This window comes from Cryptomeria japonica, chromosome 10 (assembly GCF_030272615.1).
Source record: "Cryptomeria japonica chromosome 10, Sugi_1.0, whole genome shotgun sequence".
NCBI classification, from domain to species: Eukaryota; Viridiplantae; Streptophyta; class Pinopsida; order Cupressales; family Cupressaceae; genus Cryptomeria; species Cryptomeria japonica.
Window position 1 is genome coordinate 49,571,724 of NC_081414.1, and position 24,358 is coordinate 49,596,081.

Here is a 24,358-nt window from a genome sequence, read left to right on the forward strand (position 1 = left end):
TAATAAAATATTTTATCCTCACATATACAGTAGGTAGAAGTGTAAAAGCTTCTAAATAAGTTACAATATCTTGACATAAGAGTACTAAATTGTTGACCATTTTCTTGTAGGAAAGACGCCCACATCTTGTTACATGCTATAGTTATTTCTGCACAGAAAACAGAAGGCGGCAGTACAGGATTTCTCTAGGATGTACTTGTGAAGTACAGACATGGACAGACATCTCACCTTTGACAATTTACAAACTCTACCCTTACATTTGAGCCTACAGCTTGCTGCAGCAACAATACCCTTACATTTTATGTGACTTAATGGATTTTTATAGAAATCCAACAAAGGTACAACAATTCTGGCTGCATTTTTGTACAGTTGAAAATGCAGATTTCTACAAGTATAACAGAAAAAATACTTGAGTGCATGATAACCCAACATACAAATCAGAAATACAGGCAGAATATTCAAGATATCCACAAAACCTGCCTGTAATTCGTTAAATTTTGATTAGCCCACTCCAACTCAATGCTTCATGAAGACAAAACACTCCCAAGCATCACCAACGGCTTCCATTTGCCTAGAAAGCAAAACTAATGTGTACAGGAATGGTGAAGATTGATCTAAATTACACAAATATATATTCCATTATCATCAACCTATCCAACAAAAATAATCCACGGATTTACATGCGGTAGGTTGCCTTGTCCATCACAATACCCAGCTTGGGTTACTGGAAGACTGCAAACACCCAAATGCTTGAATGTTTAGGGTAACTTTTGAGTTATTGAACACAAAAATGATTGCAAACATAAGCTAATCACCTTTAGTCAGTTAAAGTATAAAGACAGAAGAAAAAATCAAGAATTCAGAACTGGAAATTGTGTTCCTATTGTCTAATTTGAAGCTTCCTTTCTAACAATAATTACACCCATTAATCATTCTCAAATCACTCAAAACAATGATGAAGTAAATACTACAAAGTAAAAGCCATCTTCCAGAGGAGATGCTTAGTAATAAAGAGTAAGCATCCAAAGGCATTTTCAGTCAGTCAATAAGAAATACGAGTTCTTATTTTAAGAAAATTGCATCAAGCAATCCACTTGCAGCTGTAGATTAACAATATACTAAACAAACTGTCAGATAGGTAGAATAACCGCCACATACATTATTATGACCAGAAATTATGGAACGGCAAAGACTTCTGCATTAACAGTATAATCCTACCTCTTCAAGAGTTGGCTTCACCCTAAAATCATGAAGAGCCCAAAATTGTAGCATAAATAATAATAGCATAGTTAAAGTTTTTGGTGATATTTATCTCTGAATTTTATTCCAAAGAAACTGGGCAAATTCTAGAAGAATGTAGAAGCAAAACTTTACACTTGAAGACGTAAAAAAATTAAGACAAAATCTACATTTGTAGAAATATTCAGTTTTCACAGGTGACCATAACAAAATATGTCTGGAAACAACTTTGTACTGAATTTTATTTCATTCTTTCAAGTTTCTGTTAAGACTCCTCTTCAGAAAATCAATAGATCAAAGAAAATGGTTTTTAAATTGCTTTTATTATCCTACATACATTATGTAAGAAGTATACATAAGCTTACTGCAGAAAGTCAGCCACATAATACTTAGCTCCTCAGCTACATAAATAGCACCACTGGAAAATCTGATAAGATTCTAGAAATTTTGCAAGAAACTAGTAGAGCGGGGAGAAAACTAGAGGGTATAGCTGCTAACTTCAAGTAACATTGTGGCATGCACCTATAACTCCAAGAATTTAGAGCAAAACTTCTCCAAGAAATTTGCTATTGAGAAACAGCAGTATTTGTGTTAGACTATCCTCTGTTATTAAAGGATCTGCATTATAAAATGCATTGCTACAAAAAAATGAATCTAAACTGAGGAAAAAATTTCAAAGCATTGTTTTAAACAAACAGCAATTAGCTTAGAGAATTGTCACCAGAATTGTTTCAAGTCTTTGTCAACTCCTCATTTGAATCGAGTTTCTCATGTTTACAAGAGATGCAACTTAGAGTAGACATAGACCAGATCCTCGGCCTTTTTTGCACTCAACTGGTTGCGGTTAACGACAAAGGAGTATTACTCCAATTCCACTCAATCAACTCACAACCTGTTGAAATTGCATACACACTTGATACAAATTTACAATTATAATATATAACATCAACAAAAAAATGAGGTTAAAAATAAAAGAATGCATACATGAGATAGAAATTTTATTGAAAGAAGCTGCAAGCAAATAGAACCTTAGCCATATATGTACCACCATACATAAGCATCTTTCTTGTACTCGTCTCAAAGAGTGCAAACCTCACCATTCCTTAAGATATAAAGTGGCCAAACTCACTCTCAAGACAACACTGTATATCTACGTATGGAAATATTCTTCTAGATAGAGTCTTGTACTCAATAGCAAGCTCTTCATCTCTACATGGTGCAAATAGTAGGAGATTCAAGGGTGTGGTCATCTTGTTCCAACAATCATAAGTGATTTTTTGTACTCTTTTAAAATATTCTTCAATAGAGTTGGATCATTCTCCTTCAATTCTATTATGGTACTTATTTTTCCAACCATGGAATCCATGCCATGATAAATTTCATCCACACAGTTTATTCATATCAACATCCCCTATCATCCTCATGAGGGGTTCAATGAAACTTAAAACATATTCCACACAAGCCCCCCACCACTCATTATCTAGGATCAACGCTTACATCTACTGTAAGCTAGAATCCATATGCTCCAACGAGTGTTGATGACCATGGCACTCAATTGCTCTTGCACCTTCATAAGTCATTTCAAGATAATTGCGTAATATAAATCAAGTCTGAGAAACCTAACATGATGTAAAAAACAAAACAAATTAAAAAATTAAAAAGTAGATATATATACACACACACACACATTAAGTTGGAAATTCTTGTGAATTATAATAATGTCACAAACATTTGTCTCTCCTTGGCCTCTATACAGATTCCTTTGACCCACTCAATCTTTTTGCCAATCTCTTGCTATATCAAGTTGAGGGAGTCGATGGAAGATGGTGTCCAAAAAAATATGCCCATATGCACCCTCCGCTATAAAACCAGCTAGCCTATAATTTTTTGGATTGCCTATTACAAGTATGACAACATTTTCAAGGAACACCATCTCGATTGGGTTGCCTATATGAGAAAATTGGCAATGGAGGTTACACCTTTCACTTACCCCCCACAATCAATTGTCTTCAAGAACATCACCCCTTTAGGAAGCACTATGTCGAATTTTGCAACACAAGCACCTACGAGTTCAAACGGCAAACAAAGAACCCTTTCCACAAACGAGAGAAGCAAAAGAAGGCTATATTATAATATTCCTCAAAAGCAAAATTACATAATGAGAACTAAAGTGCAAGCTTGAGGACCTAAAAAAAGCTCAACTCTAGCTAAACTAGATGGCAACTAAGTGAACTTGGGCAAAAAACCATAACTAGTTGTTAAAATGCTCTAACACCCCCTTGAGTGAAATTTAGGGTGAAGTAAAAAACCTCTAGATGTATGAATGCAAAAATGGGTCCCAGCAACAAAAAGCCTGATTAGGTATCCATTAAAAAAAAAGGACTCTAAACAAGAAAAAGAGAAAAACCATGTGGAAAAAAACCACCATCCAAAGGCTAGAGATGCAATACATGAAAAAGAATCATGAACTGCAAAAAAGTAAGACCTCAGAAAAACCCCCCAAGACAACTTCCTTCACCCCAAGCATTGACCACAATTGAACGTAACGTAGGGGTGCCAAGGGCTTAGTGAAGATATCTACAACTTGCTCCTCTGTAGGTATGTAATCCAAGATGAGAAGACCATCCTAAATCAAGTGATGAATGAAGTGCATGTAGATCTCAATGTGCTTAGTCCTCCAATGCTCCACTAGGTTGCAAGAAATGTGAATAGCACTCTGATTGTCAAACCAAGGAATAGTGGGACCATTAGAAGGAAAACCAAACTCTGTCAACAACTGACGAAGCCATATAACCTCTTGGCTAGCAAGAATTGTTGCTCGATACTCAATCTCAGTAGATGGTAATGCAATAGCAAATTACTTCTTGCAAGACCATGCAATAGGGTCGAAACCAAGACAAAATACAAACCGGCAATAGAATTTCAATCATTAAAATCACTAGCCCGACCTGAGTCAATGAAGCCAACAATCCTAGAGTCTCTTAATGAGTCTCTTAATGTATAATGAATGCCAAAGTGCAATGTGCCTTGAATATACCTCAAGATATGTTTGGCAGCCTTCCAGTGACTCTCATGTGGATTGTGAGAAAATCGAAAGACTAAACTAAACACAAAGGAAATATCAAAACGTGTGTGTTAGGTACAAAAGACTACCAACCAACTGCTTGTACAACGTACCAACAACTGAAGGAGAAGAACAATTGAAAGAAAACACAACACCTAACCGAAATGGTCTTGGGGTAAGCTTGCAATCAAGCATGCCAAATCTTTGAAGCATATCAAGAGCATACTTTCACTAACAAACGAAAAAACCCATTTGAAGACTGAATAACCTGAAAACCAAGGAAGTGATCCAAAAGACCAAGATCTATCATATCAAACCGCTCCATTAATGCTCTTTGAACACTCTAAATCATGGAAGAACTACCTGTAATAATCAAATCATCCACATACAAGACCAAAATTAAAAGATCTCCCTCATGTCGTTGAGTGTAAATTAAGGATCAAAATGGCAACATGAAAACTCAATAGATAGCATAAATGTGTCCATCTTCTCATACCAAGCCCAAGGGGCCTATTTGAGATCGTACAACGAACGTCAAAGCCTAAAAACAAGTGAAGACAACTGCACAAAACCCTATGATTGCTCCATATAGATCTCCTCATGAAGATCACCATGCAAGAAGGCACTCTTCACATCCATCTGATATACCAACTATACTTGTGAAGCTACAAGAGAAAGTACATGGTGAATGGAATCCATCTTGGCAATAGGAGCAAAAGTCTTAAAATAATCAATGCCCTTAACCTGTGAAAACCCCTTAGCAACAGACAAGCCTTATAATTATTCATGGAACCATCCACAACATACTTGGTACGATGCACCGCACCAACTTTCTTCCCTTGGGAAGAGGAACAAAATCCCAAGTGTGATTCTTCATCAGTGAAGAATACTACTTTGTCATTGCCATATCCCACTCAAGAATACTTGCCACATTTGCAAACTTTTGAGGATCAAGCAAAATGGCTTGACTCATAAGAGAAATCCCAAAACATTGTGAATGGGTGCGAGGAGCATATGAAGGTTCACCTACCCCAATCTCCAATTGCATCAACAGCACTGCAAGCCACTTAGGAAGTGGTGGGGGCTCACTTAGAAAGTGATGGAATAGGAAGTGACGTGTTGGTTCACGTTTTATCATTTACCGAACATTAGAATAAAATATCTAAGGATACTCTACCCTCTCTTGAACAAAATCACTACGTGTGCCAAGATTGCAAGAAACACCACACGACAACTCCAAGGTTTATATGTGAGAACGGACGACTTTATGTTAAATAGCTTCCTTGGTTATGTATGATGAAATACAAGGGGGACTTACGCTTGACTTGTTCAATTCACAATGAAGATCCATTGTTTGGGTTTTGAATCATGGACTTCAAGAAAAATGAAAAGGAGATAAAGGTTAAGAGGTTCTAATCTATTCCGAAGAAATCAAGAGACGGTATTGACTAGGTGAACCCAATAACAACACTTTGCTTCGCCATGCTAGGACAACTACACAAAGTGGGTGCAATCTCCAACAAATCTGCTTATGATTTTCACATCATGAATAACTACCATCAAAACAAACAATATTCATCCAAACAAAAGTTAAGCATCCACAAAGTAAGCTCAGACTAACTTTACACAATGAACAAAAATCATTTGTTCATCAAAAGTATGAGCAGAAGATTCACCATAAATCAATGCTTATCAAATCTTGCATTCATCTAACATACATGAAATAAAATCTAAACTATGATGAGGGATAAGAACCATGCAAACTCCAAAATATGAGAAGTAATCACCATCAATTCAAACAATGCATTACTTACTTTGACAGTCGTAAGCAACAATTTGCTTATCTCAACATGTTTTGCAACATGCTCCCATGTTTTACAAATGAAGGGCGAACTCAATTTATAGGCTCCTCAATTACAATTCAATGGCCAAGTTTACAAATGAGGGGCGAGCTCAATTTATAGGCTCCTCAAACCAAGATTGATTTCAAATCAACGGCCGAGATTACAAAATAAATCCCTAATTAGGGTTTGCTACAACTTGCTACCCCTCGACTAATGAGAAAACTACATTTGAGGACACTTGTCCTTCTTGCTAAATATAAACCAGTAATAAAATAGAAGGTTGTTGCGTTGTGAAGTGTGCCTTCTAGAAGCTTTTGGGCAAGTCAGGTTCATTGAACCTGGACATGCTGACCGGGAACAATCTGATTGGTCCTTGAATTCTCCAATTTGTGTCAAGAGATTGTCCAAGTATGGAAATTTGTTTGGAATACTCTTCTTGCCACTATCTAATTTTGATTGGGAGCTTGTCTTTAATTCTTTAGAAGATGAAATCCTTCAAGAACTTGCCCTGATTGCTTCAATACGTAGGGGATTTGTAAATGAAATCCTCCAAGAAGTCCAGAATTTATTTCTATATTTTCGCAAACTCTAAAGACTTTGCTTTCTTGATGCCTTGAAATTCTTTCATGTGCCCTAAATTTTGAGAAGAAATCCCCTATGCCTTCACCACAATGGAGGAAAGTGGAATTTTCTCTGTGAAGTATTTCCCATACTTAGCCAAATTTTGGCTATTCAATTTCATTTTGTGACACCTTCATGTGAACCTTCCAACACCTAGCCGAGATTTTGGCCATCTATATGCTCTATGCACTTGGCTTGTGCTAAGTAGGACAAACTCCACCCTCGGAAAAGGATTTTATTCATTTCCTCTTTACTTTTCCTCTTTATTCTTCTTCTTTCTTCATGTTTCCCCTCCAACACTTAGTCAAAATTTGATTCTTTTGTTGTGGAAAATTCCACGCAGCCATTTTTTTATTTTATTTTCTCTTGGCAAATTCCAACACTTGGGTCAAACTTTGGAAATTTCTTTCCTTCCTTGGGTAGATGAATGTGTTGGCAAAGAGTCTTTAGAAATTCATGTGTCTTAAAAAAATTTCAAGTGTTGATAATTTCTCTCTGTGTTGAATTTATTTTCCCTTTGAAAATAATTCTAAGTGTTGGAAAAAATATAAAAATATTTTAGGTCTCGAGCTTTATTTTCCAACCCTTTCAATCTTGATTGATCTTTCAATGGTGGATCTCATGCTTCTTGTCCAATTTGTTTGTTCCTCTAGCCATTTTCCTCTTTCATGGCGAATTTGGTCTCTTGCTAGGCCGAATTGGTTATCTTGCCATCATTCAATTTCCCCTAGGCGAACTTTGTAGATGTCTAGTCATGTGTAGGTTGATTGGCCAACTTCTCTAGGTGTTGGGCGGACTTTAACCTCTTCAAGCCATCTTTTCCTTCATCTTCCTTGGGTGGACTTGGTTGTTGGTTGGACAATTTGCTTTCATGATGAGCGGACTTTGAATGATCTTGGACATTTTACCGAGTGTCAAGGCAGAGTTCATCATTGTTTGGTCATCTTCTTTGCTTTTCCCATGGCGGACTTCAGCATTGTTTGGACGTTTTGAATTTATAGCATGGCGGAGTTCACATTTTCCATGCCATTTCATGACAGAGTTCATTGTGTCTTGGACACTATTATTTTTCATCAAGGAGGACCTCATCATTGGCGAGCCACTTTCCTTGCTAGCTGCGTGGACTTCATGATCAGCAGGCCATTCTTGGGCAGACTTTGGCCTTGGCAAGACATCTTCCAAAATTTCTCCTTGGCGGACTTGGTTGTGTCTTGGACATCTTCAATTTAGCCTTGACAAACTTCATGATTGATTGGCCATGTTGGGCAGAGTTGCTCATTGCTTTCCTTGACACTTGACCAAGTTTTGAAATTTTATTCTCCAAGGTATCAACACTTAGCCAATTTTCTGAATTTTTTCTCCCCAAGGTATCAACACTTAGCCAATTTTCTGATTTTTTTCCTTGGCAGACTTCAACTTGTGCCAGATGTTGTGCAACTTGGTTGGGCGGACTTCAACTTGTGTCGGACATTGTGCAACTTGGCTAGACAAACTTCAAAGCTTATTGGACATGTCCAAACCTTGGGCGAGAATTTTGGCAGGCTCTTCAGACGTGTCCAAACTCCAAACCTTGGGCGAGAATTTTGGGCGAGAATTTTGGGCGAAGTGGATGGATGCTTTGACATTGGTCTGGCCATGTCAATGATTAATCTGCCATGTTATTGTTTTGATCTGCCATATTTTTATCTGGAACAAAACCCTAGCTTGGAGGTTTTCCCCTACTTTTTACACTTGAGACATAATTTTTTGATTTCAAAGATGGGAACGTTGATACCACGACCTGAGGGACCAAACCCTAGGTCTACTTTCAAAAAAGCAAAAAAAACCAAAAAGCAAAAAGCGAGCCAAAAATGTTGCTTCTCTGATTGGTCTCAAAGTGCCAAAAAGCAAAAAAACAAAATCCCTAAAAAATAGCAAGGTGTCAGAATTGACCCTAAGCAATTGCGATTTTCGCCCTCCGGGCCGGGCCTTCTAAGCACTTTGAAGACATCCAAACACAATTTTGAGCATGAATTCCCTATTTGATCTGAATGACTTCTCAAAAACTCTAACTCCTCATTGTAAAAAGACTTGTGATTAGCAATTGTGATGCCAAGGTAACACCCTAAAAAGCAAAAACAGGGGGTCCCTATTTGCAATGGGGTGATGTGTGAAAAAGGTCGCAAAATGACGGAGAAGCTAGTGATGGAGAGAATCCATCAAAGGATAGCACTCGTCAAAATGGACATCTTGCCGAAACAAGACCTCTCAGGAAACATGATCGAACACCCTGTATGCCTTAGAATCATCACAATAGCCAACAAATATCAGTGGTGGTCTCTTCCTCTCCAAGACTTTCCTCTATGCATCTAGAATGATGCCCAACCCACACTCCCCAAAACTCTGAATGAAGACACATCAAGCTTGGGCTGGGACCAAGCATCCTCAAAGTCAAATGTCACGATGCCTTGTGAAGCATCCAATTCTAAATATAATTAGCCCAATTCACTACCTCAACTCAAAAAATAGCATCCATATCTCGAAATTGAATCATGCAATTAGCCATCTCCCAAAGTGTTTTGTTCTTCTTCTCAACAACACCATTCTACTAAGGGGTACAAGGAACTGTAAACTGATGTAGGATGCCATGCTTAGTGCAAAGGTCCCGAAATACTTGATTGACATACTCCCTCCCATTATCTATGCATATCCGCTTGATAGAAGGACCATATTGCTTCTCCACAAAGGCCTTATACCTCCTAAAGGAATCAAAGACATCACTCTTGTGCTTAAGAAAGTACACCCATGTAAGCCTACAAAAGTCATCAATGAATGTAAGCACATACCTGGCCCCCCCAAAAAATGGAATCGAAAAAGACATGAGGTCACTAAGAGCTAACTCCAAGGGTGCCTTAGCATAGTAGGCTCTACCCAGAGGAAAAGAATCATGGTGATGCTTACCAAGTACACAACCTCAGCAAAAACCATTTATGCAAGAAATCTTAGGTAGCCCAAGCACCAATGACTAAGTGCTCATCTACTATAGATACTTGTAATTGACATGACCAAAGCATTCATGCCAAAGCTTACTCACTGAGTTTGCATGAGATATGAAGGAAAAACCTACAGGAGCTAGACTCTCAAAACTATCAAAGCGGCATAACCAAGATGCAAGATCAACACTCAGTGGCCACAATAACATCAAGATCATGGATGTCTCCGATAATCACATCATGTGGTGTGAACTCAACTGTCTTCCCCATCCCAGAATGACAAATATGATACGCTGAGAGAAGTTTGTTGGAGATAGCATGAACAACAAGAACAACTTGAAGAAAACCATCCTCGAGTTGAATAAGGCATGAACCAACAACTGAAAGTTGAGGGGAATCCCCCACTACAATCTATGCAATGCTACAATTTGAAAGAAAATCAACAAGATCTTGAGAGTGTGTCATATGATGAGAAGCACCAGAATCAAGTATCCAAGTAGCTACTAAAGACAAGGACCATGCAAAAAGAGCTTGACCTTTGGTTGTGTGAGAGGAAGAAGACTTGGGGATCAAAACGTGATGTTGTTGCATGGCCTCCTCTAAAGCCTCTAGTCTCTTCCAACACTTAGTGATAGGATGTCCCTCCTTGCCACAAAAACTGAAAGGCTCACTCAACTTCTTTTTCTTCATCTGAGAGGAAGACTCACCAAACTTAGAAAAACTAGTAGGTGGTGGATTGGATTTGGATTTCTAATTTGACTAATGAGGGGACTTGGAAGGGCTCTCACTACTTGATGAAGACTGTGTCTTAGGCTTCGTCTTCTTCTACTTGCTTGTGCAACCAAGGCCTGGGAAGAGGAACCAAAATGTGAATCACGTTGAGACGACAAATCCTACTCCCATGTCAACTGCTCACAAAAGACCTCGAAGGAAAGAAATGCGAAGGTTGTACCCATAGCAACCATGGAGGCATAAAAAGTAGAAGTGAAGACCTAGAAAGGCCCTCCAAGCTTACACAAAATCAAGTAGACACACTGTCAAATTTCTCCTTTCCACAACCTTTCAACAAAGATCTGAGTGATTTGAACTTCTCCAGAAAGTCCTCAATAGTAGGAAAAGAATGAAGCACCAAAGAGGTCAACTCTATCTCCAACAACATTGCCCTTAACTCATTAACTTGTCTAAAAATATCCTTGAACTTAGTCCACATGGCCCGAGGAGTATTGCAAGACTTGAGGTGAAATAGAAGATTGTTAGAAACATGTACGGCAATCAATCTCATAGCCTCATCCATCTCGTTTTTGTGCCGAAGAACCTCAAACGAACGCGTCAAGTCGGGTTGGGTCTCATTGAAAGTAGACCACAAACCTTTGGACATGGACTGGGACAGGCTTTTATAAGAATGATGTTGATCCAAACATTTACTTTAAAGTATTTAATGGTGAAATGCTAATTCTGGTTTTATATGTTGATGATTTATTTCTAACTGGTGAAAGTAGTCTCATCATTAGGTGTAAGAAAGAATTAGCTACTGAATTTGAAATGAAGGATCTAGGTCTAATGCATTACTTTCTAGGGTTAGAAGTTTGGCAAAGACCTAATGAAATTATTCTAAGTCAAGGTAAATATACTACTGATATATTGAAAAGATTTGGTATGATGGATTGTAAACCTACGTCTACTCCTATGGAAACTAACTTGAAGAAGTTTAGTATTTATGCAGCTAACTCTGATTTTGCAGATCCCTCAGAGTACAGGCAGTTGATAGGATCCTTGATGTATCTAGTCAACACTAGACCAGATATCTACCATGCAGTGAGTGCACTTAGCCAATTCATGAACCAGCCAAAGCATGTTCACTTGGTGGCAGCCAAGCACATTCTGAGATACTTGCGTGGAACAATTGGCTATGGGCTGAAGTATTCGATCAACACAACAATCAACTTGGAAGGCTACTCTGATTCTGATTGGGCTGGAAGTGTTACTGACAGGAAAAGCACTTCAGGAATCTACTTCAGCTTGGGTTCCGCTATAATCTCTTGGGCCAGTAGGGAACAATCCTCAGTTGCATTAAGTACTGCAGAAGCTGAATACATTGCCTCAAGTGTGGCAACTAGAGAAGCGGTTTGGCTTTGCAAGCTTCTTGCTGGATTGTTTGGACAACCATGGGAATCCACTATTATTTATTGTGATAGCCAAAGTTGTATTAAAATGTCTAACAATCTGATGTTTCATGACAGGTCAAAACATGTGGAAACTCATTATCACTATATTTGTGATATGGCACAAAGAGGTGCTATCCAGCTGAAATATATCAACACTGATGAACAGGTTTCTGATGTTCTCACGAAGCCTCTAGCTCGAGTAAAGTTTGAGTACTTCAGAGAGAAGCTTGGAATGGTGGAGAACACAACATTGATTGAGAGGGAGTCTCAATCTTAGTGATGCAACTCAGTTTGCACCTTCCACCCTCTGCGGCCAATTCAAGGTGACAGTGTGTCCTTCTCTGGGAGAAGGTTGAGATGTAAGACCTCTTCCACCCTCTGCGGGAGGCAATGTAAGATGGACATCATGAAATGATTTCATGATATTTATGTGTTTTACTGCACGTATACTCTATGAAGCTTATACATTCACTCTTGCAGGCAATGCAAGATGAAAGTCATGAATGGATCATGACATGTGGCAGTTATCCTCCTTAGCTAAGAGGGAGTGTTGAAAATGTTAGCTAAGTTTGGATATCTGATTATCGAACTTTTGATGTTGTCAAATGACAATCAAAATTATATGTTTTTGGGCTGGACCCAAATGTAACGTGGGAAACAACTTGAGCTAGGCTTAAATGTAACGTGAAAGGCTATTGGGCTGGACCCAAATACCTAACGTGAGAAGAATGTATTATTAATTAAATAATGTTGCAAGCCGACTAAAGGATGTATTCCGCCAAAAGGAGGATATATAATCAACTTCAAGATTAAGTCATTCACACATTCATTCCTAGCAATGCAATCTGCTCTTCTACATTTAAGCGAATCTGCTCTTCTACATTTAAGCGAACTTCAAGGAAATTGTTTTGCGAAGTTGTCAAGATCTTCTACGATTCTGCTCCAGCCTATTGGAGTCATCTTCTGCTGATCTGCTCCTTTGGTCATCTACTGCTGATTAGGGCTGCATCCTTTATCATCTTGGCAACTTGCTGTTTGGACAGCAATCAGAGATAAGTCTGTTATGTTGTGATTGCCTATCATTGAGATAATTCATTTCATATTTTAAGGCTGGGTTTTTCACCTCCAAGAGGGAGGTTTTCCGAGGGTATTGGTGTCTTGTGTCTTGTGTTTCATTACTATTACTGTTTATTCACAGTCTGATTATAGTTAATTGGTTTGTTTAACATCTGAGCACTTAAATTTAACACAATAGAGTTCACCATTCGGGATGAGATGTGATGAGGATCTGAAAAAGACAAACTGACCCCCCCAACCACAACAAGAAAGCACAAACCCTAGTGCAACCAAAATGACGAGGCAGTGCGAAAACAAGAATTCACTTCAACTGAAAACATGATTGAAAATATGGAAAAAATACCTCCAGATCTAGATAGAGGACTCAAAGCTTTCCGACCATATATGGAAGTCAAAAATGGAGTCGTTTGCCCAACTTATGGCCCTAGAAGCGCAAAAAAAAAGTCTAACTTCAACAGCCTATAGTAGTCACCAAGAGCAAAACCAAATAAAACAACCTGCAGATCTAGGTAGCTCTTTGGACCAGCTTTCCAACGATATGCGGAAGTCAAAAGTTGAACGCCAAACATGCTAGATCTACCCGGTTTCATGAAACAGCTCCAATAGGGCAAAAAAGCACCTCTAAGGGCTAAAAAAAATACCCACCAGTAGTATGTGGACCAGGGCTCACACAAGGAGGTGGACCACAAGTGGTAGCACTAGGGTGGTGTTGAGGCGGGGACCAAGAGGCAATGGTGCATGAGCAATGGTGAGGGGGGTCATTGGTAGCGTAACTGGTAGACCGAAGGTACACAAGCTGAGGACGCAGAACAAGCGGTGTGCACTGAGCGCACAAGTCGCAAGAGGGGAGAGGGGTGGTGTGCATGCGGGTGGTGTGTGCAATGTGCGCAGCAAGCTGTGTGCGGATAGGGTGCAGGGTGCGAATAGGTCGAGGAGCATTCTAGGCGCACAAAGAAGCATGTGAGACTTGAGAAACCAGGCCACCAAAGCACAAAAAGAGCGTCGCAAAGATTATCACAACTACCAAACTAGGTGGAACATGCTGGACGAAAAGGTGTGTTCTACACTATAGGGACAAGGCATGGTGGGTATCTTGTACCCAATGAAAAAGCCTAGTTTTGCACAAAGAATTTTGCCCCCCAAATTATACAACAAAAAAAATCAAAAAAACCCCTTGTTGATAAAAAAAATCAATCTACGGATTTTTGGCTAGGATCGTTGATGCAACTCTTGACGTAGGTCATACAGAGCATACGAATCCATATGAAAATCTGTGCGGCTAAAAAAATTGTCTCGAGATTAAATTTGACCAAATTTGACAATTTGATAGGTGATTTTAGGGTTTTTGGCTGCTACGAAGACAATGGTGAGGTCTGCTTCACCTCAAATTGACCAATTTTTTTGCTAACCTTCAAAAATCACCTCAAAGAAAGCACCCTAGTCCAAAACCACACAAAAGCAATTTTTTGATCCTGCAACACTTTTGAGAAAAGAAAACCTCAAAGCTTGAAAGGGATTTGCTGAATACATGCTCTACTAAAATGTTGAATTTTGGAACACAAAAACCTACAAAATCAAACGGCAAATGAAGAACACCTTACACAAACAAGAGCAGCAAATAAAAAGCTATATTCCTCAAGAGAAAAATTACTGAAAGAAATAACAATGCATAATTATGTGCTTATAAAGAAAGCACAAGGATGTCATAAGCTAAATTTAGAACTAAAGTGCAAACATGAGGAGCTAAAAAAAGCTCAACTCTAGCTAAACTAGATGCACAACTAAGTGAACTTAAGCCAAAAAGAATAATTAGTTGTTAAAATGCTCTAACACGCTACAATGAAATAATTTGTGGTCTATTGTTGCAATCCTTTCATTTATCAAAAAAAAATGTCCACTCCTATTTCAAGCCATGATTGCCCTCAATGATGCCTCTACAAAAGAATTATCCTAGGCCAATAAGGTGGTGTGGACCTTTTCATACCTAGTACTAATGTAATCAACAAGTGCATTGACAATTGTTGTCAACATATACTATTAATATGGTGATATGGCAAATGAAGCCCATTCCTATAAATGCAATGAACAATGCTCTCATTTGCAACCTCCCTTACCTCATCCTTAAAGGCATTTTCACATGGGCATCTTTTACGGGAAATAAAGGAGTATCATCTTCTTGGAAGATGATGTGAAATAAAATGATGTGGTTCAGCAGGTAACTATTAAAGCCACTAGAAGGTTTGTGTGATCTTTTCTTGGAAAAAGGTGGTATTATTTCTTTACTTTTTACAACATCGACACCCTCTTAATATTTGATGAATTGCATAATTTGTTTGTTTGCAACCCTTTTTACTCCACCCTACATAAATTGATTCCTAAGTCAGTCTTAAAACATAGGTGAGCCTCATTCAACTATACAAGCTCAGTCATGAATGTATGTTGCCAAAGAGGTGATGCTACATCAAATTTGAATAAGCTATCTACCTCTAGAGAGATTGAACTAGAACTACCAATCATTCTATATTTCTATATGAATAACAAAACAAAACAAAACAAAAAATTGAAATTTTACAACGCTACACTACATTAACTTAAACAAATGAAAACCCTTATATTACATTTTATAAACATTCCATACATTTTTTTACGAAGAAAAAAATTTAAAAAGCAAGAAAAACTTGAAAAAACCAAAAGATGGACTCACCTTTGAGGAATGAATCTTGTAAGTTCAACTCTCTCTCTTAGCCTTCACCTTCAAAGAAATATCCATCAACCTTCAAGACCCAAAAATGGCCGCTTAGAGGCCAAAATGCTATTTTGGACATTTCTATTTGAGGTAGAAATGCTTGATTTTAGGCAACAGAAATGAATCAATTTTAAATTTAGGGTTATAAAAAGTTTTTTTCTTTTAATTATATCAACCATATGCTTTCTACCATGGGTGTACGCAATTTCTACCCACATAGTCTCAAGGTTCCTAAAGCAAACCCATCGCAATAAACACGTCTAACCCTAAGCAAACCCCAAGGCATCTTGGCACAAAACTAGGGGCCAATTTAAGTTAAGGTGCAGGTCCCTCACTAGAATGGACCAAATAACATGGTATAACCTAGGCATACCCTTACCCATTTACTCAAGTACTAGATCCATTCACTCACATCTCATGGTGACCATATTTATATATAACATAGGAGTATCCTTATCCATTTACTCATGTACCTTGGATTTGAATTACATCCACATTATTGTACCAACACCCATACTCCAACATCTTTGAGTGACTAGTATAAACATAAGGAAAATAGCTCCTTTATAAATAGAAACAAATTAAAGAAAACCTTATCATACTATAACACTTGATGACTTCATCAAGCATGCTTGGTCCTTCAAGATAGTACATTAAGAAGAATGTTAACAACCTAAGAATGTTTGAAGATGGCAAGGAATCAATGATCATGACAAAATATTAAACAAAAACCTAAGTCTCTCAGCAGGATGAAAAACTAGTGCTTGGCCATGTGATACTGCGCTCATTAAAAATGAATGTAAACATTTATGTATTGCTAGCCCTACAAATGTTATTTGAATAAATAACAACATAGAGATATTAATATATTTCTATTATTATAATCAAATGGAAGTGTATGCATGCCTTGAGGTGATGCAATAACCATTCCTTTTATGGTTGGTTACTACCTCCCAAGCACTGAATCCTGGAGAAAAGCACCCAAGCATAACGTACACATCGTTGAAGGCATGACAAGATGCATAAGGAAAGCCTTACTAAAACACGTAAACAATTATTGTAGGACATTACCCAACCAAAAAAACGACAATTTGGGGGGCATTGGCTGAGAGGAAATTGAAGTAAATAAGAGGCATTGGCTGAGAGGAAATTATTCATAAATGAAGAAGAGGACTGCATTAGGTGGTGTGGCTCTAATCGGGATCTATATCATAAAGACAGCTCTAATTTCACTCACTGCAGAATGCATTCAAACTTGTGCACAGTGGATATCATAGTAAGATTCTATGCCAAGAAGTGACAAATCTCCTTCATTGGAGAGATTTCTGATCTGCAGGTCAAGAAAATTTCAAAGGTGAAAGCGATGGTTATGATCCATGCAATCCAAATGGTGTTGGGTGATTTGTTCCTATCTACTACTCACAGGTATCCAGCAATAATGACAGAGCCTCAATGTTTGTTGAAGTTTTTTCAGAGGCAAGGGAATCTATTGACACTATGAGGTCAGTATCAATGGCTTTGATCAAGCCTCAATGGCGTATGGGTCTCAACACTGTTCCTGATGTGGTTGTTCCTGGGTAGGGTTTTCCAACTAGTAATAAGTTGTGGCCCGGCTTCCACTTTGCTGATTTACATTGGGTTACTTTTGTCATTTATGGACATGGTTTCAACAATGGCCCACATAAAAACCAGGGAAAATGGGGCATTGTCTTTCTAAAATTCAATACAGGTGTCAAGCCATGGGTCAACTGGACATTTGCTACGGATGTGGATTCTTCATAAGCAAGGGTGATGGGGATACAGATTTTGGGATATTGAGATAGATGACATCTACTGCTGAAGATATAGATACACAAGAATAGCTTTTACTATTCAAAAGATAGGATAATTTAAAGGATACTGTTTGCTGAAAATACAATGTCAAACAGCCATTGAATGTTGAGCCCATAAATGAACCCTGCCTTCGAGGTTTTTGTTAATATTCCTCAGGCTGCTCCATTCATGGAGAAGCATCTTCTTGTAAATTTTCCAAGTTAATATACAATTATGGGCATCAAGGCCAATTTCATCTAGTAATAAAAAAATGAGCCCAAACCTTGTGACATTAGCTGCATGCTATTACAATTTTTGACTATTTTTAGTTGATTTTGACTTCACCAAGCATTTCTTTGTCAAGATAATTTTTTACATATATCATAGAGTTCCACAAAAACAGCAGACAGATTGGAGAAAGTCATGTTGTGTGCTTCATGGGCTAAACTCTCATTTTTATTTGCTCTCTATACTCTATACTCTATACTATTAAAATGCCTTTGAATTTAACAAACAACAGGTTTTCCTGTATTTTTTGCACACCAATTTTTTCCTGATGAAATCCCCCCTTTTTTAAAACCCTATGCTTCTGGTTTGCAAATTTTTTTCCCAAAAGATTTTTGCTGCTACGTGTGGAGCTTCACCTTTTACCTATTTTCATATTTTTACAGTGTTCCACGGGCGTTGGGGACGGGGGGACGCATTTCTAGGATGGGGGGACCAAGGGCCTAAGTTTGGGGACGGTGGGGGGACGGCGGCGGGTGGGTGGCGGGGTGGTGGTGCTGATATAGTTATACATATACATATAGTACTTGAAAAACTAGTTTTGAAAAGATGTATGACAGTATTACAGTAGAAGAATTACATTTCAAATGAGACTATAGGAAATTAGAAATACTAAATCTAAATACCAAGATTTCTTAGTTTTGTTGTTATATGGAGCCTAATCAGACTCAAAGGTTAGATTTTCCCTACTTCTATCGGTGCGGTTTCCCCCTATATTTTTCAACAGGGGTTTGGGGGCAGCGCCCCCAAGTTGGGGTCAAGGGGCATCGCCCCTTGCGGGGTCAAGGGGCAGCAGGGCAGAGTTGAGAGGCAGCTCCCCGCGAAGCCAAAAATACTCTTATTATTTTCTAAAGGCATCGGGTGTTATTTTTCTATTGGCCCACGTCCAATTAGGGTTACCCCTTAACCCCCCAAAAAGTCACATGTTTATTAAAAAAATGTTTTTTTTGTTTGCTTTTGACGTGGGTGACAGGCCCAGACGTCTCTTGGGAGACGGCGTCCCGGCGACGCTTGGGTGGCGGTGGCGGGACGGCAGGGGACGTTGCGTCCCCATTCCCCCGTCCCCTAGACGTTTCTTACGGGGGGACACGGCCAAAAAGGGGGGGGACGCGTCCCCATGGAACACTGTATTTTTACAATTTGAGCTACCAAGCACTCATTGTTGTTCTCTACCAAATACAAACATATCTATTTATATTAAAACCTCATTTGGATAGACTCGATATAATTTCACTCAGACTTATATAATAGTTGTTAGTTGTCTTTTACAATTTATTAATTTTCATGTATTTGAAAAACTAAATTGGAGGGCCGCCATCATGATAATCTTCTGAAAAAAGTGTGCATAATTAGAGACCATTTTGAAGTACATTATATATTACTTCCAATAACCCAAAGTTCACTCAATCCAGATGCATTCTTTGGTAGTTATGGATTTATAAAGCGAAACCCATAGCAGTAGAGAAAAGTGTAAAAACAAAGCAAGAAGGTTATTCAAACTAGAACAAAAGAGAAGAGGATGAGGGAATTTATGCATTACAGTAAATTTTATAATTATATTTTTTCTAAGTTGCCGGATTCGGCCCCCTAGACCCCTGGTACTGGTCCAGTCTAGTCCTGGTTTGGGGTTCGGGTCCAGTTCGCCAGTGGTTTGGACAGGGTCCATGATTCACAGGCCTGGTTTGAACCAGGGCGAACCCAAGAGGACCCAAGGGTTTGACAGCCCAAAAATGGATTTTTTTTTGACAAAATTAATTTTGTTTTTAATTCCGCCACATAAAAAATTAAAATATGACCCTAAAAGTGAGTTTTAAAACATTAACTTGGTTCATTTCACACAAGCAACATGACTACAAGCAAGGGGAAACGAAGATGTGGGATATGGATCCAAAACATACTGATTTGGATGATTTCACTTCTTAGCTTGTTGCATTTGACGACTCAGATAGCGAGCAAACTTAAAGTGCAAGTGTAAGTGGTATTGGCATTGGCATTGGCATTGATTCATCTAATGTCAATGTCAATGATGAGGAGGAGGAGAATGAGGATGACAAATTAGAGAATCCATTTGATGATCAAACTTTAAATTGTTGAAAGTTGAAACAATGATACTTGAATATTTTATCATTTTGATATTAAACTTGATGTATATGATGTTGTTATGGTACGATCATGATGCTATGATTACAAGTTTATGTTGGTTTTGTTGTTTATATGATGCTATGTGACATGCTGATCTTAATTCATGCTTATAGGCTGCATATATATATATATGTGTGTGTGTGTGTGTGTGTGTGTGTGTGTGTGTGTCCAAACCCCTTTTCAAAATTTTGTCGTACCGATTCTTCGAACCTAAACCGGCAACCTAGTTTTTTTTTGTGTCGAATTACATGAAGCATACAACAGTGAGAAACAATGGCCAAGCCTTGGAAGCCATAGGTTGTTGTGCATCCAAATTGGAAAAAAAAAGACATGCAAACAATATAGAATATCCACAAGAAATCGAGAACATGCAAAAAGAAAAAATGCCAAACTTGGGTCATCTGGTGCCAAAGGATGATCAAAAGGATGATCAAACGAGAGTGACTTGCATCCCCACCCATTGTAATTTAGTCTCGTTACTATGGTTAAAGAGGATATCTAGAACCCGATGCAAGTGTCTCGGACCTATCAAAGTTATAGCTGCTAAAACAATACTGGTATTTTCCATAAAGCTTAACCTTCATGTCAACCACCACAGGATCATAGTTTGGAACCAATCAATGAAATGTTCCATACTAAGATTGGACAATTGAGGAAAGTAGCAAGAAAGTACAATCGTATGGCCTTGTATTTTATTACAAATATGGTATGACCTTGTTATCTATTACAAGCATGGTAGAAACTAGGCTTAGGAGCTACAGACAAGTAGGTGACCATATGCACTCAAGAAGAGCACAATGATTGCAACATTAGTTAAGTCCAATCCTAAATAGATAATTCAATGCATATATGCAAAACAGACAAATGCATGCATACAAACAAAATCCTAAAAAATGATGAAATATGCAGCAAAAAAGTACAAATTATTAAATACATGTAAACAAAGTTAAGAAAAAAGATTCAAGGGAGAAGAGCAAAATCAAAAAATGAGCTTTCCATTCAAGCATGACAGCAACAAAAAAGGAAGATTATATCAGCAAATCCAATCATCTAAACATCAATAAAACAGAGTTTTCTAGTCAAGCATAAAGTGTGTAAAAAACACAGGGCCTACCATCAACATAAACATACATGCAAAGTTTGTTTGTTATATACAAGAGGTAAATCAAAAATATAGCACAAGTCTTCCGAGAAGTTTTCAAACAGTTTAAGACCTTGCAAGAAATCCTAAAAGAAAATGAATAAATTGAGCATGCTCTCAAAACCACATATCTCAAGTTCCTAACTATATTACAAGATAACGTTTAAGAGAAAAATCGAAGTTCAACACAATGATTGACAAGTTCTCCATTTCTAACCATGTAAATGCATGAACACAAGACAAACAAATAAAGTCATGTTTAAAATATGAAGAAGCAATTTGTGCCTCCAATCCTTCCAATATTCAAATACTTGTGTTTCTGCAAGTTCACACTGATCTTTCAAACCTAATCATTTTAGGAATGATATTAACACAGAGAAATATCACCAATAAGATGCTAACTATATATGGAACATGGTAGCAAAACCACAGGTTTTGACAAGGTTATTGAAACCATTCTTTGGGTAGTTGCCCAACCTCAATTAGTTTCAAAATATTTATTGCTGTCTTATACAAGTTAAAATCTCCTTGCAAACATATATTACCACCAAAAGAGAAGACGAAACAATGTGCATACACAAATGAATCAGAAAAAGGAAACATCAAGATGAAAAAATAAAGACCCTCTCTCCCTCACATTCATGATCAACAAAGGGGTTAATTTTGAAAATAGAATGTCCATTGACACTTAAAATGTTGCTACTTAACTTTTGGATCATAATTTTTTAGATAACCTACTGAAAACTATTATCAGCTTGTATAAGCTCCAGAAAAAAAAATTGTCATTTTACTAGAGTTAATATGGAGGTGTATGTTATAAGCAAAAGCGGTTTCTGGGAATTCTTAAGAACTAAAAAGTTAAACCACCTTCTTTCCTCACATCTATGAAACTTACTTTTTCGTTATGATCTGTGGGGAAAGATTCAGCTGTCTTCTTCACGCGATCCACATATACCCAGATATTCTAGGCTATGAAGCAAATGCAGCCAAAAGAACCCAATTTTTCAGTAAAGCATTTTGGGCTCTGATCCCTAGCGCCGCCTCTTCCCATACTCTGCTAATGTTCGAGGGTCCTCTTCTTCAATAGCACGGGATTTGCTTCGAGGCCTTGCAGCCCTGTCTCTGCCATACTCATCATCTCTATCCCAATTGTGCTCCCTCTCCCTCTGCTCTCTATATCCATCCCTGTCCTTCTCCCTGTACCTGTCCCTCTCCCTGTCCCAGTCCATGTCCCTGTCACTTCGGTGTCTCTTTTCAGAATTCCCAACCCAATCACTGTCAAGCCCCCTCTCCCTGGTTCGCTGGGCACTTGACCTGCCACCACCACCACCACCACCACCTCCTCCTCCTCCTCCTCCTCCTCTATCATGACTCTTGTCGCCACCATATCCACTATAGCCATAATCTGATCCCATATCTTCCACATGGCTCGAATCTCCCATTCTTTTATTTGACCCATCACTGCCCCACACAGAATCCGACCACATTACCTGGTGCCCCTCTGGAATGCCACTACTGTTGCCACCGCCCTGCATCATTGCCATTCCATTTGCACTCATTCCTCTACCAAAAAAGGCCGGATTCACGTGAGGAGCCACACCAGGGAGGCCAACTGATCCAACCGTTGGAAATGTCGGCACCATTCCAGCAAAATGAGCTCCATGAGGGCCAAACCCTCCATAACCACCCCCACCACCTCCCCTACCCATTTGTGCGCCAAACCCCGGGTCAAAACCCTGGTTCCCCATGGGTGGCATCATTCCTGCGGGCTGCATGCCCATAGGTCCCAGAAGCCCGTGCCCATAGTGCCCACCAGCATTATTTCCACTGGCCCCCTTTCCACCCCTGCCTCTCCCCTGCCCTCCAGGACCTCTGCCTTGTCCATGGCCCCCTCTGCCCGAGCGGCCGTAATGTCGTCCGCCTCCACTACCATCTCCACCCCCATGATAACCCCCACCACCACCACCCATTCTACCACCTCCTCCACCACCAGCACCACCACCATCATTCATCGTCCTCTTTTCCTGTAAACCTGCACCACTTCTATTGCCAGGCCCTGCGTCCCCACCCTGCTTCACAATCCTTGGGCTCTTGTACGCAACCAAGCAAGCTTTCCCATTAATAACTCTCCCATTCATCCCTTCCTTACAAAGGCGCGCAGCATTGGGGTCATAAAAGTGTACTTGGCAGTATCCCTTCGATTTGCCACTGGCCCTTTCTTCAAAAAATTTGATCTCTTTAACCCTCCCATATTCTGAGAGCACGGCTTCCAGGTCAGCATCCGTCGTCCACCAATGCAAATCCCCGACGAATACCGAGCTCCCACTTCCACTGGCACCGCCACCACTAGCCGTAGCATAATCAAAGTCCCCCCTGGCAGACCTCGGTGTGGATGTTGGCGTGCCGGCAGCACTGCTACCCGCACCACCACCGCGTCCGCCAGCAGGTCCCGAGGTCGATTCCCCACCAGCACGCACTGCCCTAAGTTCAAGCCCCAGTGGCGGAGCTGCTCGGAACCTTCCGCCGCCCTCTTCTTCCACAACACCAGTGGAAGAAGAGACAGTCCGGAAGCCTCTGCCGTTCTCTTCTTCCGGTGCAGAAGAAGAGAATCCTTGAAACCCTTGTCTGCTCTCTTCATCCGCTGCAAAAGAGGAGGCCGTTCCCTGTGGGTCGGTGTAGTCAGTAACTCGGTTTCGAAACTCCTGAGGAGGCGGAAGAGCTTCCACTTGGGGTCGGCTCGCTAGCTCAGGAAGTGGAACGGGAGGTAGTGGGTTTTGAACCTGTACCTCCTGTGGCTCGATAAAACCCACATTCACATCTTGATAAAGATCATCATATTCTTCATCATCGGGTACTTCTTCCTCCTCTTCTGCTTCAGTGAGAGCAGATATGGTGCCCTGAAAATGTCTGCTGCTGCTGATGGTGGTGCCACCGCCGACGCCACCGCCACCCCCACTACGGTCTTCGTCATCGTAGTCCAACTGCTCCTCGTTTAAATCCATCCTACCCTCCCAAACCCAGATGCCAATAAAAATTTTAAAAACCCTTGCCTACACTAAATGTCATAAATCTCTCTGTTTTATGGCTGTTGTCGTCTCCGTTTCTGTTCTTTTCTCTCCGGCCGTTTTGCAAATTCGACGTTCAGCTTAAACCGCGAAAGGAAGAGATTTGGACTGAGAACGGTAGCAGTGTAGTGTTATTTACATTTTTCTCCTAGTACAAGGTCTTCCACCGTCGATTCACATTGGTG

At 39.4% G+C, this 24,358-nt stretch overlaps 1 protein-coding gene across 4 annotated transcripts; it reads right to left on the reverse strand.

Moving 5' to 3' along the window:
* Positions 1 to 24,358, reverse strand: LOC131029510 (glycine-rich cell wall structural protein 1.8). Of its 4 annotated transcripts, XM_057960032.1 has the most exons (4): positions 22,004 to 24,358; positions 15,687 to 15,756; positions 1,961 to 2,131; positions 1,456 to 1,805 (listed from the first exon to the last, which is right to left on the reverse strand). In XM_057960032.1, exon 1 carries the CDS (start codon positions 24,108 to 24,110, stop codon positions 22,140 to 22,142), a length of 1,971 nt encoding a protein of 656 aa, XP_057816015.1. In that variant the 5' UTR covers positions 24,111 to 24,358; the 3' UTR covers positions 1,456 to 1,805; positions 1,961 to 2,131; positions 15,687 to 15,756; positions 22,004 to 22,139. The 4 variants fall into 4 exon arrangements, with proteins under 4 accessions (XP_057816005.1, XP_057816001.1, XP_057816015.1 ...); XM_057960022.1 differs by lacking the exons at positions 1,456 to 1,805; positions 1,961 to 2,131 and adding an exon at positions 1 to 732; XM_057960026.1 differs by having other exon boundaries at positions 1,456 to 2,131.

Excerpts from the sequence above, each read along its gene's own strand:
- LOC131029510 (XM_057960018.1), bottom strand. The coding sequence starts at position 24,110 with ATGGATTTAAACGAGGAGCAGTTGGACTACGATGACGAAGACCGTAGT.